Below are 15,480 nucleotides of genomic sequence, written 5' to 3'. Positions count from 1 at the left end.
GTACTAGAAAATAGCACATTAACAGGGGAACTTGAGGATGCCTACTCTCTGTCCACTTCTTCATGCTCCACATGATGTAACTAGTTAAAATTCTATGCTAAGAACAAATAAGAAATATAGCAAATTTGGAATAAGATACTAATTAACATCAAAATATGTATAAAAAGCACACTTCGCAAAAAGAAGTTCACTTGATCAACATTTTTATGTTACTTGAATTTATCCAGTAAGCACCATTCCTCTGTAAATACACATGATTATTCGGATACTACTCACTTGATTACAGATATGTGAATCTCAGTCTCTTCATAGGAAGCAGGAGTACTTTTGAAAAGCACTTTGCATATCACTACTAGCTAGAGAAAGAATCCACATTGCCATATAAACATTTAAATTTTCTTTCTGAAATGCCAATGATACAAGCGTAATTACTTGAAGAAACAGAAATGAAGAGAAAAGTTCCTATCTTCTATCTCACTTTTTCAAAAATACAGTTTCAGAATACAAAATATAAAAAATTGGTCGCAGAATCCTTTTTGAGAATATGATATTTCCCAGGATCACCATCCATACTTGGCTTGTGTTTCAGCTTTTGTAAGGAAGCCTCTTGAACGCCGCTCCTGAAGTTCCATCTCCTTCTGCTTCATATCAAAGTACAGAGAACCAATCTGATGCTTCCTCTTATGCAGCTTTGTCGGTTTCCCCTTCGTCGAAACAGGCTTAATAGAAAAGAAACAAATAAAAGTGTCAATGCATTAGCTAAAATAGAAATAAGTTGCTACAAAACATAATGAAACACAATAGATAGGACCATGAGTCAGAGTTCCTTTTCTTGCTGAATGAAAGTTTTATAAGTACAGCGATCTAACAGTTGAATGATTCTGATTCTCTCTAAAATTAGCATTACTATGTGATAGTTCCATGTACAAGATGAATAAGGTGCAGTGAACTATGAACTATGTGATACTTCAATGTACAATTGTACAAGATGAACTATCAGATAGTTTCATCTATCATTTCAGATGTAATTAATGAACAAGCTGCCAATCTATGGGCAGCACGAATTAAAAAGTTCAATCTAACTAAAACACAAACTTATAAGTCATCCTCGCTTTAGGGGATAGTGTTGTTTATTATGTTTATCAGATTATTCAAAGTTAATCTAGTTAGGAAAAGGTGTACTTGCTAAATTCCAACAAGTTGACTTGTACTGAAAACCATGTCATAATCAAATAAGACAAACAGAAAAAACCCACGTCACATATGGACTCAATTCCTGCGATGGCCGCCTATAGACACTAAGCCTCTACAGAACCATGCACCAGGAGAACAATGCATCACAAATGGACTTAATCTAGAAAACAATGCACCCCTAATCTGGAATATCTCTACAGAGCAAATTGATTACCCAAAGACTGCCTTCACTGCATTCCAAGGAAACACTCCAGTATCATGGAACAAACCCTGTTTTCATCCCATATGGTCACACACTCTCATCGAAAATTAACCTTGTTGTCTTGCCCCAGAAGAAGTCACTATTACAAATTACAGATCATCTTTATAGATTCTTTTCCCTTCAAAATTTCCTTATAAAATTTTAAATGTCATGATCCTTTGTCATCCCTCTTCATACCAGGGTCCAGATATAAGCTCACCAACTGAATCCTTGATCCTAAGTCCTACCTGATGCCCAATACTATACTAAGCAGCACCATACATAGAAGCATAGAGGAGCACTTCCCAGTGTAGTGTTCAATGTCCAGTATATTAACACACAATTTCAACTGTATTTACATAAACAACTAAAATAACCGTAAAGAAGACTACTACACTGTTTTTATATTATATATTGCTAGTACCTTTCATTTATCACCTTATTTCAACAGACTCAAGGTTCCCAACAGTAATTGTCCACAAGGCAGAACCTCTCCTTGCCCTATCCCATTTCATTGACCTTGTGACAATTTGTGCAGCTACTGACTTAATGTTTGTATTGCATTTGCCTAAATAGATGCACAGGTCATTAAGTTACCGGGTTATATTTTCCTACTGGTTCTGGAATAATGCATAAAGAGTTTGATGTCCACAAGAGAATAGCACATAAAATGCAACTTATAAACAAGCAAAAAGAAAGTAGAAGTCTCTTATCATCAACTTAAATTGCAAAGAATGCAATTCACTTTCTAAAGATATCAAATCCTACAAATTAATAACTAACACAAAACTAAATAGATGATATATCTCAAATGCAGAGGAAGATTTATCATGGCTTTAATTGATAAAAATCATTTAGCAGAGGATGATAGATGATACATACCTGGTAAGAAGGCCCAAAAGCTATCCCGGTCACCTTGGCTTGGTCCTCCCTCGGCCGATTCTTCATCAACTCATCCTGCTTAACCTCAAGTATTTCAGTTGGGACATCATTCCTCCTCCTCTTCCCACTCACTTTAACCCCAGTATCACCTGACACACCCATTGCCGCCGCAGTCCCCGACCCATCAGCCCATTCGTTCCCATGATTTCCAGCATAACCATTATACCCACCATAACCACTGTAACTACCATAGCTCGAACCATCACCGCCACTAACCCCAGAATCCACATTTTGGTCAACACCATATTGGTAACTCTCATACCCACCATAACCTTCTGCATTTGGATCAAAATTTGATTGGGGATCATCATAACTTGCTACATTTTCATTTCGATCCAAACCCACATCGCTCTCCACTTTAGAACCACACGACTCAGTTTCAACGGTGGCTCTCCTACCGGAACCTACACCGGAACCTAAACCGGAATTCACACCCGAGTTCCTGGGCGCCGGAATAGCTGATAAGAAGGACGTCACGGACAAAGGTTGCGCCGACGAGGCCTCCGAGGCTTTTCGCCGCCGCCTCTCTTCTTCTTCCTCATCGTCGTCGTCGTCTTCGAGATGGGAAGAGTTTGCGAAATAGGGGTTGATGGGAGGCTTGAATTGGACGACCCTTTTGGGGATTTGGGCAGGAGAAGATGAGGAATTGGAGATGGGTTTGTTAGGGATTTGGGATTTGGGGGGAGGAAGAGAAGAGAAAACAGAAGAAGGGGGTTTTATGTCTTCTTCTTCTTCTTCTTGTGGTTCAAGTTTTGGTTTGGGAAGGGATTGGAAGAGAGAGGAGGGTTTGGGTTTGGGTAGAGAGGAGAAAAGAGAAGATCTTGAGGTGGGTTTTGAGTCTTGGTCTTCTTGGTGGGGAGGATTTGAATGGGTTTGTTTCGGAGGAGGAAGGGAATTAAAGAAGGATGAAGGTTCGGGTTCGGGTTTGGGTTTGGGTAGAGAAGAGAAAAGAGAAGAAGAAGAAGAAGAAGAAGGGTTTGGAGGTGGTTGTAGTTGGTGGTGGTGGTGGGGTTTTTGATCTTCTTCTTCGTCGGAAGAGGCGTAGTTTGCTAGCAGAGAGTCCATCAGAGCGAGCGAGATGGAGAATGAAGAAGAGGCTGCTGCGGCGGTGCGCTGGTACTCAACTACAGAAAGAAATCAAAATTAAAAGACTCCTTTTCTTTCTTTTATATTATTAGATGAAATATTTTTATCAAAAACTTTATATAATTAAGCTAATTCTTGATAATGACATTCCTTACAAAGTCCCGAACCAAACCAATTTTGGCTAACACTATTACATTTACATGCTTTACTTGCTAGGTTATGAGCCACTATATTAGCCTCACGCAAATTAAAAACTACTTTAAACTCCGCATGAGCGCGCTTGATACTAAGCAAATTTCTTATCTCTACGCTGATTAGAGTTAGTTACTGACCCTTGAACCGACTCTAACCCTCTCTAATTGAGTTAATGTGACCCTTGCACTGGCACAGTAACAAAAAAAATGTGAATATATGGTCCTTGAGCCTTGAACCACCTTGGATACGACTTCCACAAAAATAGAAAATTTGTATCTAAATTAGATTGCTTGAAGGAGCATCTCTAGTACCCTACGACTAGAAACGACTAGAAATTCTAATTGAATACCCTAAGATTTTTATGGATTGCTAAAAGTCTATATTGAATACGCCCAAATTTTTAAATTTCATAGATTTCTTTAAAAGTTCCAGTAATTTCATATACAATACACCCCCTCAATTAGGATTGTTAAAGACTTCATGGATTCCACCAAAATCGAGGAGTATTCAATAGGAACAAAATATCATTCATACTTATAGAATTAGAAAATCATGGATAATTATGGATTTTATAGTGTTAACTATATTTACCAAACTCCAATAATTTTCTAGCCACCAGACCAAAAATTTGAAAAAAATATATCAAAGTTTCATTTTTCCCAAAAAAAAAAAAAAATCTATAAAAGTCTTTCTCTCTGAATTAGGTTGGTCCTCATCTCTCTGAACCACAAAACGATTCGGGTTGACTAGGTCATTCCACTAGCACAACTAGTGCCAACTTCTCCATTGTCACTACTGGCTTGACATTTTTTCTTAGTTTTTTTTTTTATCTTTTCTCTAATCTTTTATGATATCCAATATGTTCATTGTAGTTGTTGAATGTGATTTTGTTTTTCAATTGTGATACTTGAAACCCTAATAGAAACAAAAAAAATTATGAAACCCTAAATCCCAAATATTGTGGTCTACCCCTAAAACCTTGAATATTATTGCTATAAAATACTGGATTTTGTCTTATATTATGGTTCAAAGAAAGCTTTAACAATTGAATTTCAATTGATAGATTATAGATCAAGACATTGGCCAAAATTCTTATGATATATGTTATTAGGCAAAAACAAAATTGATGAGAATAATTAACAATAAACATCAAGTGATTGATATTGTATCTTTATGTTGATTGGAAGATTAGGAATGAGAACAAACTAGTTAAACAAAGTAATAATCATTCATAATCATTTGAGTCAATTTCTACTAGAAGATACTTGACAATGGGAGAGAGAACGAGTTATTATCTTATTTTGCGTTTGGGCTGCATTGGTTTTGTTTTTTGTTTTTATAAGTGCTAGGAAGTCTATAGAAGTCATTTATAATAAAATAGATAATTTTCATGAATTAATTAAAATTATGTTGCTAAAATCAATGGTTTTAAGAAATCAATAGCAATCTATCAACTTTTTAAAGAGTCTGTGGACTTTTCAAAAATTCTGTCATTTAAAAAAAGTATGCACAAATCTAAATATAATACACCCCCTTTAATTCCCATGTTATTCATTTATTTGGCATGTTTTTCTTACCAACCTAAGAGTTAAGACCGCTTAGTCTTTCTGGGTGCATCTTGTAGGAATGGTGAGGCAACGACGGACTGGGCTCAAGCTCGAGCAAGTGAGGCGGTTTGGAAGCGGTGGATTCCCACCTATTTTGGTTGTGGACTACCTGTTTTGCATGTCGTTTTTTCTTTCGTCATTGGGCAGGCAACAGTGGTGGCTCTTGAAGCGAAATGGAGGCGGCGGCGGTTCGATGCGACAAGGGCAACGGGTTGTGGAGGTAGGGCTACGACAGGTGGTACTACTGCGGCGAGTCGTAGTGGCTAGAGCTCGTGGGTACGCAGATTGTAGATTGTGAATTTAGAGTGAAACTGGGCCTTGCTTGTTGGGCCTAGGGCTTAGCTTTCTTTGAGTTTTGGGCCTTTATTTAGTAATTTTTTTTCTAATAAGTCCTTACTGTTAGAACCATATGATCGTTAGTTTTTAGTGAGCGCTAATGAGTAGTTAGTTTACGTACTTGCCTATAAACTATGTATTTGTCATAGTTATAAGCTCACTTTAAATAAGTGAGCGATAAGTTCGAATATAGTTGGTTTATCCTATATATCACTATGATTTTTACTATGAAACCTTATTCTATCCATTGTGAGGCGATGAGTGACATGAGTTTTATCAATGGAGTTACCATTAATTAAAAAAAAAAATACCGCTTAGTCTTTCACGAAAACTATGTGTCTTCTTTTCTTTTTCTTTTTTCTTTCTTTTACCAAATTATGTAGAAATTTGGATAACACAGACGTCAAAAGCAAGTAACTTTACTCTCTCATGTTCCCCTTTCAAACGCTTTGAAAAGACCGCATGATATATGACACGACCATTTCCACAAGCATCATATACGCATCTCATATCTGGCTAATCTCACATTAGTTGGTTCAGTTTCTCGCTGGCTATTCCTAATTCATGGACTAATGAATCACAGCCAAATTCATTCATGGAGATGCAACAACCAAAGCAGAGGCAGAGGAGGGTTCAGAGGCTAAGATGCTCTGTCATGAACTACGACTGGGGTAAGAAAGGCCGAGACTCTGTGGTGGGCAGGTTGTGTGCCTCCAATTCTCATTCTGAAATCGACCTAGAAAAGCCTTACGCTGAAATGTGGATGGGAACACATGACTCTGGACCCTCCTTTTTGATTGATCAGGATCTGAATAATAATAATAATAGCACCACTACTGGGTCATCTCCGTCTCTCAGAGACTGGGTTTCTAACAACCCTAATGACATGCTCGGTCACAAGGTTGTCCAAAAATGGGGCTCCTCTGATCTGCCTTTCTTGTTTAAGGTACATTTTCCTATTGCCTTGAAAAATTTAATTGTCTTTAATTTTGCAGCGAGATCCGATCCATTGAAATAATGATGAAATATATGGTTGTGTGTGTTTAGGTGCAATCCGTGGCAAAGGCATTGTCAATACAGGCACACCCAGATAAGGAATTGGCCAAGGCTTTGCACAAGTCTATGCCAGATATTTACAAGGATGATAATTATAAGCCTGAGATGGCGCTGGCCTTGACACATTTTCAGGCTCTTTGTGGTTTTATCACTCTTGAGGAGCTTAAGAAGGTGATTGGTAATGTCCCTGAGATTGTAGAACTGGTTGGTAGTGAGGTCGAAAACCAATTGCTCCGCACGACCAAAGAAGATGGGGAGGATAAAGTCAAGTCTGTTATACGTTTGATTTTTGCCCAACTCATGTCAACTAACAAGGAAATTATAACCACAGTAACAACTAAATTGAAGAGTCGTTTACAGACGGAAAGCCAGGTAACAATCTGAAGATTCATTTATTGGTAACTGCAGTCTTATGTATTCTTCAATATCTACCTTTCTTTGATCGATCAGGTGAGGCAGCTGACAGAAAAGGAGCAGCTAGTGTTGCAATTGGAAAAGCAATATCCGAACGATGTGGGTGTGATAGCTGCATTCTTTCTTAACCATGTGAAGCTTAATCCTGGAGAAGCATTATGCCTTGGAGCAAATGAACCCCATGCCTATATATCTGGGGATTGCATCGAGTGCATGGCAACCTCAGACAACGTAGTTAGGGCTGGCCTTACTCCCAAGCATCGAGATATCAAAACCCTTTGTTCTATGCTCACATATAAGCAGGGTTTCCCTGAAATCTTGCGAGGAGTTGCTGTGAATCCTCATGTAACAAGGTACATACCGCCTTTTGAAGAATTTGAGGTTGATCGGATCCATCTTCCCCACGGAGAATCAACAGAGTTTCCTGCAGTACCTGGTCCTTCCATTTTTGTGGTCACTTTTGGGAAGGGAACCATATGTACGAGTAATGGAGATCATGCAATCATCCAAGGAGATGTTCTGTTTGCACCTGCACACACTGAGATTAGCATAACAAGTGCATCTGAGTTGCACATATATAGAGCCGGAGTGAATAGCACATTCTTAGCCTCATAATTAAATGCTACGTCAATGCCAGAGTATTACATACCCATGGTTCTAACCCTGTAAGCAATCTTACTGTTGCCAAAGCCACATTTGGCAAATTCAAATCAAAGTCACCATGATATCTGCAGTTTTTCAGAACAGAGATAGTAAATGGAGAGAATTTTGATGAAAAATTTAAAATTCCCAATGTTAGTGCCATACATACATACGCTTACATTTATCTTTAGTCGTGACAATTATATTTTACACAAACACATCGAGTAAAAAAGTACTTTCGGTGTATATCTAGTGCAAGAGGTGGTTGCATGGACGAAAAGAAACTCTTGAGATATAAGCATGACAGATCATATCAGATAGAAGAGGAAACTGTAGTAACGCGTAGAAACCAACTGGAACTGCAGCAACCAAAGCAACTGGAAATTTTATCTCATGAAATCCAGGGCCAAGAACCATAAGAAGTGTGGCAACAAATGTCATCATCATTGTAGCCATAGAGATAAATAAGGTAGCAAGCCCCACGATCAATCTATACGGTAATGAATTGAGAAAATCTCCTTCAGTGTAGCGTGATGTAAGAATGGACAGAAAACTCAAGATTGAAGTGGTCGAAGAGATGAGGGATATTGAATCTGATATGACAAAAACCTTGAAGGCCCTTGATTTAAGGAATATGGGAATGCCTGTGTTATTGTTGTTGCCACCGGGGACAGTGGAGAAGACAGAAAACATTACAGTGGCAATAAGAGTTGCCACAACCATGCATGATGATGCAGTGCCCTTCATCCACTCTTCTCCTTGTCGTAGTAGTTCCTTGTGTTCCTTGGTGAAAAGAAGTTGAGGTGTTTCTCCATCTGAGTTCCTCATTTCTTTGTATAATGGCTGGACAATCTTCTCCACCTCCTAAGTTGCAATAAAAGAAGTAGTTGATAATTGAGACCAAATGTAAAAAGAGTTACTAGTGGCAGAGCATCAAATTTGTCACTAACCTTCCAATTATGGCTTAAAACTTTCACATTACAGCTTACGAAAAGTCGAAAACTATGAGCAAAAAGTGACTTGGGGAGAAATCTTACCTTAAACCAAGTCAACTCTCTTCGCAGTTTCAATGCTGCCCCTGTATCAAAACTTAGTCGATTTGGAGATGCTCGTGCAGCCAAATGAAGCATGTTATTGTTGTTTACATCTTTATAAGAGGCAATTAAGTCTTTCAGACCGCCTAATTCATAAATGAGATTGAAAACTTTTTCCTGTCGATGAATCAATGCAGCATGAAATATGCTTCGGTTTTGTTCATCAACTTGCCAAATGAGACTGGGGTACGATCTAATAAGTATAATGAGAAACTCTATATTCCCCAATTCAGCAGCAGTAAACAATAAGCGAGAGGGTACATTGATCAAATCATTTATCCCCAAATCACTCCCTAGTGTCAAAACTTTTTTCCAAAGCAGCTTCACAAGTTCAGTTGCTTGCATATGATTCAACTTTTTGTCGTATGAGACCTGGATATTGGGGACTGAATGAAACAACAAAATGAAAACCAAGTATTTAATTTTTAAACAAAAGTTCAGAATAGTGCATGAACCCAACATCATTTACATACCAGATAATATCAATCGTTTCCAAAGTCCCAGCTGATTTCCACTATAACATGCCGAAGGCTCCACTATTTGGAGTGTAGTCTCCACAATTTCATCTTGAACAGAAATCATTTCAGGGTGTTGTTCAACTATATCCATAGCCACATCTGCAATCATCAAGAGGAGTTCTGTTAGAAAGACTTTCAGGCTTTAATTTTCTACCTAGATCCTCTACTTGGCATTTTCTTCTTGTTTTTTTCATTCTCTTTGTTTTTCCAATTTTGATAGCATTCTGCACTCCTAATGGCATGAAAGCCTTGAAGCTTCCCTTAGCTGACTTGGTGAAACTATTTTAACAAACATACCAATATTTTCATATTGAGAGAGAAAGGCAAAACAGAGAATGGTCTGAAAAATATCATGAGTTTACTTACACGAAGTTATCCATCGTTTCAAAGATCCCAGCTGACTTCCACTATAACATGCTGAAGGCTTTCGAGCCAATACATGTAGTGCTGTCTCTCCATTTCTATCTCGAGCAAAAGCCATTTCAGGGTGCTTTTGAATTATATCCAGTGCTACATCTGTAATATATCATGAAAAAGAGTTTATTGTCAATTTTTCATAGTGAACAAGAAAAGTTCTATTACTGATCATCTTCATGTGTGTTGAAGCAATATCCTTAATTTTCTATGCTTACCATAAAGATCTGCCGTTATGGCAGAAATAAGAAGCCCTATGTAATCTTGTTCTGTCAAAATTGTCTTGTCGTATAGATACCATACAATTTCTTTGTGGCCTAGCAATGTAGCCATATGAAGAGGTGTTAGATCTTTAGTACCTCGGATCTGAGGTAATCTTGGGTTAATATCCACCATTACCTCAGCAATCCTTTTGATACCAGATACAGCAGCAAAATAAAGGGCGGTGTTTCCTACATCATTCTTCAATTCAAGGTCATTTGGTGTCATCCATTTTACTAGCTCCTCAACAAAAAGTGTACGTTTTGCCCCAGCTGCAATGTGAAGAGCAGTTTCTGAACCCTTTGTGATCTTAGCCCTCACAGCTTCTGGCTGTAATTGCAAGAAATTTCTAGCAGTCATCCAGTCACCATTCAGAGCAGCAAGATGTAGTGTCACGTACGGAACTAGGTTGGTGTTTATGATAGCTACCAAGAAAATACAAATGTTGAGTGTTGTCTTTTTTTTTTTTGGTTTGAAAATGTTATCTTTGAACATGCCACGAGGAAATGAAAGTTATGAATAGATAATGATATAAAGTTTGAATGAGGTGCTTACTTGGTGTTGCTGTGGCATTGTTTTCTGGGGTAAGCATGCGCAAAGAAAAAAGTTGTCAGCGCACAAAAATTTCAAGAAGGTTCCAGAAACAAAACTGGAATAATATGCTCAAACTTAATACCTGGAGTATGTGTAACATCCTTCTGATCTTTTCTTAGTACATCGCCAGATATATTTGTACGTTCTTGAGTTGGAGCACTCTGAGCCCATTTAGCAGGTGTTGTTGCTTGTACTTTTGGTGGAATTTTATTATCTATCTTCTTTGGTTCGCGAAAAGTACTCGTGAAGAGAGCTATCACTTGTGCTCCCAGGCCTTCTGGTAATGGATGAGATGTCTGCAGCCTGCTTTCAAATGGCCCTTCTACTTCATGTGCAGGTTCCTCCTGGAAATCCTCTGACATGATACCCTTTGCTATATAGCTTTAAAGGTGTGCAAATTAATTAACATAAAAGTTACAAAAGATGGAACACACATAGAGTAGAAATTTCTCTTAGGAAAACATGTGCAAGTTAGCTAGCAGCCTAGCAGGCGAGTCAATTTACTCAAATTCTATTGTAGCAGTTGAAAACTGTAATACATGCAATCCACAAAAAGCCAACTCCATTTTTGTACACTCAGGTAGTTTTATTTTTGGAAGAAAGCATTTACATAGTTAGGTTTGTGGTTTCCTAAAGAGATGGATGCAAAACTATAGTGTAGCACTGTAGCAGTGGCTAAGTGGATACTTCTTAAAAGACATACCGGTGCATAGTATCTGGATCATTTTCTACATTGCATGTAGCTAGTTCTCTCTCTTTTTCCTTATTTTTTATTTTTATTTTTTTTTAGAACGAAAGAACTTTTATTCAACCATAGCAAAGATTACAAAACACGGGGATGAGAAGAAATGTTTTCCCCACTCTCTTTTCTATTAAAAAATTCAATTACAGGTGTATCATTATCAGTGACATCCATTTGTCGTGATGGCCAATCTCTAACCAACTACAATGTTCATCTTCTCATTCCACAAAGATAGTTACCAATCTCAAGAATCATGATACAATCTCACAACAAACATTAAGAAAAACCGCTTCACGTTGTTCTGACAGTGTCGTGAAACAATTAGACCACGCGACACGGGTAGTTCACCATCAGACTGATAACAATAAGGCACCTAAATTATTATAACACATTGCCCCCGAGAATAGTGCCATAAAAATGACACAACCCCAAGACCAAGGACCCAAAATCCTAGATATTAGTAGCTAGGAACTCATTTAACCTGACCAAAACCTTTTTTTTTTTAAAAAAAACCCTAAAAAGAAGACAAAATAAACAGTTACGGCTAGCTATTCTCCGTCCAGAACGCCAACTCCAGCCTCTCGGTTTCCCACCTAATTTATAACTAAGCCTCTTAATCAATTGGCCTTTTTTTTTATATATTTTATTTGTGTTTATAATATTTTGTTTGAGTTTTTATTAGTATTTCTAAAAAAATAGTTTGTTTTAGTAATTTATCAAAAAAATGTTTATTTTTTATGAAATTATGAATAACTTAAAAAAAAAATAAATAACTTTTTGTTTAATAAGCAGTTTTTTTATTTAAACTGCCAACTAACAAAAAGATTTTTTTCTGTAATTTCTTCGATTCAGTTTACTGTTATATTTACTCTTTTACCCTTCATGTGTTAAATTATAGATTTTTAGACTATAATTAAAGAAGGGTAAATTGGAGGTTTTTGAAAATTTAACTATAAGTCTTATTGGCTTAATTAATACGGATATCCTATAATATATATGATATTATAATTTTTTTTTTTTTTGGTTGAAGAAAATGAGTGGGTCCTTGAGCACCGAAGACCCATATGAGATCCACGGCACCGAAGCAACCCATATCCGCCCTGACATTGCTGCCGCAACCACAAGGCAGCGACCCATTTCAGATGAGAACACAGAATATCCGATCTGTGGCTCCTGAGAAGGATGACCAACTAAAATCGAAGCGGTAAACTTCAAATAAGACATTTACTAAGAGGATGAGAAGAAGGAATGAAAATCCGTTTGAATGAATCCATATTGGGAAGAAAACCTACCCAGAGAGAGGAAAAGAAGAAGAAGGAGAAACATATTTGCTTGCTGTTGCTGCACTTAGACAGTAAACATGTATTCATCATATCTTCATAAAAGAAAAATAAGAGAATTTCATATCTTCATCATCAGAACGATCATTACATGCATGCATAAGAGTTCTGGGAAATTTACCTTACAATTTGATTCCACGTACAACTATACAAGCTGAAGGATCTTTGAATCTGCAAAGGTGTGCAATGAAAGTTCTATCTTCTATGGTAGAGGTCTAGGAAATTAGAAGACGTTAAAATAAGGGCACACAACTTACTGGTGAGGTCAACTGGTCAAGTGCGTGTTTTTGACGAGTGGGACTAATGGGAGGATTTGATTTAACCTCGTGGGGAAAATGGTGGGTATGATGTTACTTCCTAGAGAGATCTGAGCCGTTGGAATAAGGGAAATGAAAAATGTGGCCGCGTTAGGACAGGTCTACTCATTAGGGGAAATACTGTGCTATGGCAACTGGCAAGCCTCAGAGGCTCACACCTACTAGTCTACTACTCAAGGAAAAAAAAGTCTAAACCTTCGCCGCTTCAGATAAGGTCAGAACGTAAAAACCATACACATGCTCATAACATATGCACACAATCATAAAACGGATCAAGGCTTACCTTCAGCAATCACTAGCATGGATTACATCTTATGCAATTGCTAAACTTGATCACTGAATATGGTCTTCTGTTACTTACCAACTTGCTTCTCAATGGACAGAACAATATGCAAAACGTGGTAGTAATCAGGGACCAATTCATCTCTGTGTGTGTGTATATATATATATATATATATAAGACTTAAACCTCAAGAAGCTTCCCATTAAAGCATTCCTTGTCGGTTTAGGTTTCAGTATTAGATTCCTAATGTATCACAATCTTGTAGCCTTTCTTATAGATTAAGCAATGGATTATTATCCTTAATGAATTGATACACTCCTTCATTAAGCTACTAGTATTGATTTATAGTTTGTGTCCATGTTGAACTAGTTTTGACATTAAACTAATTATCAATTTACTATATGTTAATGTGTGACAAGTACATATTGATTCTAAGAATCTTCCCCTTGGATTTTGCTCTTAAATTTCTTCACAATGTCTCTCCTTTGCCAACAACATAGAATTCCTTTGTGCAATCTGTTTCCTAGCAACCAATACCCATCCTGCTCGGAGGCTCAGCCTTTACTTGATCGTACAGTGAATATCTTACCTATGTGGTTTGCATGATTATCGGTATTAAATTGATGATTGTTCTCATACAGAAGGTGGCAGGATGCTCTTGAGGGGAGGCTGTGTGGAGTTCTGCAAGTCATGCATAGAGCAAGAGAAGGCCGGGAGTTTATATGTATGCGGGTGTCCTGGGACCGGAAAGTCCTTGTCCATGGAGAAAGTGAAACAGCTTTTGGTGAATTGGGCAGGAGAGGTGAGATTATTGCCTTCTATAGTTTATGTGTTCACTTTGTATATATGTCAGAACTTCAAAATATCTAGGCTATAATTGATTTATTTTCAAGCCCTAAAATGTGATTGTGTTTATCTCGTTGCAATATCATATTTCACGTCTAGAAATGGCTTCATTGCTTCAAGTATGAAGTGTTTGACACTGAATTGTTTTAACTACCAGGGTGGATTTCAGGAACCGGATGTGTTGGAATTGAACTGTACATCGCTAACAAAAACTTCTGATATTTTCACCAAGGTACTCAAATTTTGAAGCAATACTATTGTTGATTAATGTATCAGATGTCCTTATCCAATTTTGCCTGCCAGATACTTGGTAAATACCAACCTCAAAAGAAAGCAAATGGCACTACCTCCCTGCAACTTCTTCAGAAATTATATTCTCAAAAGCCTCAGTCAGAAGGGACTAAGATGATGTAAGCAAATTATCTGCAACCTATACTGCACAATTTCTATGTGCATTTCCAGATGAACTCATAATGCTTCTTTCCTCGTCTTAACAATTTTGATGTGACCAAGAGAGTGAATCTAAGTGGTTTCTGTTTTATCAGGTTGATAATAGTTGATGAGTTGGATTACTTAATGTTAGCAAAGCAGGGATGGAGGTTAATTTCTAATCCAACATCTCTTATAGCTAGGCTATACAAAGCTAGAAATTATCCAAACACTTCTTTTTGGGAAGCTGACTTGGGAGATGCCCCTTCCTTCTCCTGGAGGAGCATTTTACAAGGAAGACCAATTTTGCATGCTGGAGTACATTGGCATATTGGAGATGGTAGGTCAGTAAGCTTATGGAAGGACAAATGGATACCTAATTGTCCTCAATATCGAATTCATCGACCGGCAAATTCAAGGTTTGAAAACGTTTCTGACCTAATTGATGGTGACACCAAAACTTGGAAACATGACTTTGTACACTCACTTTTTCCAAATGATATTGCTGAGAACATACTTTGCATTCCATTGAGTAGAAGGCTAAATGAAGATCGTATGTATTGGAAGCTTGAGAAAAAAGATTTTTTCAGTGTTAAAACGGCATATTGGATTGCTCGTGACCAAGTGCTCAGTTCGACCCTTGCTTCTACCTCACATGGGGACTCTTTCAAGCCTTTATGGAAGCAAATCTGGAAAGCAAAGGTTCCAGGAAAAGTTCAAATCAATGCATGGAGAGCTTGTAACAATTTGTTGCCAACTAAAGCTTCCTTACTACGCAAGGGATACACGGGGGACACCAATTGCCTTCTTTGTCCTACAAGGTATGAAGATAGCACACATATTTTCTATAAATGCCCTACTGCACACACAATTCTGGCAGCACCTCCCTTCAATTTTCGACAGTCCATTGCACATAACATGGATTTCAA

The 15,480-nt window shown here is 37.6% G+C and overlaps 3 protein-coding genes across 10 annotated transcripts; 1 reads left to right on the top strand and 2 right to left on the bottom strand.

Annotated features, from left to right (window-relative positions):
* Window positions 1-246: 246 nt before the first annotated feature.
* Window positions 247-3,519, bottom strand: LOC112198234 (proline-rich receptor-like protein kinase PERK13). The gene is made up of 2 exons (XM_024339318.2): window positions 2,318-3,519; window positions 247-719 (listed from the first exon to the last, which is right to left on the bottom strand). Exons 1-2 carry the CDS (start codon window positions 3,440-3,442, stop codon window positions 561-563), a joined length of 1,284 nt encoding a protein of 427 aa, XP_024195086.1. The 5' UTR covers window positions 3,443-3,519; the 3' UTR covers window positions 247-560.
* Window positions 3,520-6,069: 2,550 nt separating this feature from the next.
* Window positions 6,070-7,799, top strand: LOC112197551 (mannose-6-phosphate isomerase 1). Its single transcript, XM_024338279.2, has 3 exons — window positions 6,070-6,547; window positions 6,649-7,029; window positions 7,108-7,799. The coding sequence occupies exons 1-3, from the start codon at window positions 6,197-6,199 to the stop codon at window positions 7,684-7,686; spliced, it is 1,311 nt and encodes a 436-aa protein (XP_024194047.1). The 5' UTR covers window positions 6,070-6,196; the 3' UTR covers window positions 7,687-7,799.
* On the bottom strand, window positions 7,255-12,958 carry LOC112197550. 8 transcript variants are annotated; one of them, XR_005810094.1, is made up of 10 exons: window positions 12,629-12,790; window positions 10,677-10,938; window positions 10,556-10,579; window positions 9,958-10,425; window positions 9,692-9,841; window positions 9,281-9,424; window positions 8,751-9,193; window positions 7,893-8,577; window positions 7,721-7,799; window positions 7,255-7,609 (listed from the first exon to the last, which is right to left on the bottom strand). XR_005810094.1 is itself a non-coding variant. In XM_040518519.1 (9 exons), the coding sequence occupies exons 2-9, from the start codon at window positions 12,660-12,662 to the stop codon at window positions 7,963-7,965; spliced, it is 2,169 nt and encodes a 722-aa protein (XP_040374453.1). In that variant the 5' UTR covers window positions 12,663-12,677; window positions 12,798-12,958; the 3' UTR covers window positions 7,813-7,962. The 8 variants fall into 8 exon arrangements, 7 of the variants coding, with proteins under 7 accessions (XP_040374453.1, XP_024194046.1, XP_040374456.1 ...); XM_040518519.1 differs by lacking the exons at window positions 7,255-7,609; window positions 7,721-7,799 and adding an exon at window positions 12,798-12,958 and having other exon boundaries at window positions 7,813-8,577; window positions 10,677-10,967; window positions 12,629-12,677; XM_024338278.2 differs by lacking the exons at window positions 7,255-7,609; window positions 7,721-7,799 and adding an exon at window positions 12,798-12,957 and having other exon boundaries at window positions 7,813-8,577; window positions 10,677-10,975; window positions 12,629-12,677.
* Between the last annotated feature and the right edge of the window lie 2,522 nt (window positions 12,959-15,480).

The sequence above is a fragment of the Rosa chinensis genome, chromosome 4, assembly GCF_002994745.2.
Source record: "Rosa chinensis cultivar Old Blush chromosome 4, RchiOBHm-V2, whole genome shotgun sequence".
NCBI classification, from domain to species: Eukaryota; Viridiplantae; Streptophyta; class Magnoliopsida; order Rosales; family Rosaceae; genus Rosa; species Rosa chinensis.
Note: the sequence above shows the minus strand (reverse complement) of the source record. Positions and strands in the feature narration are given on the sequence as shown.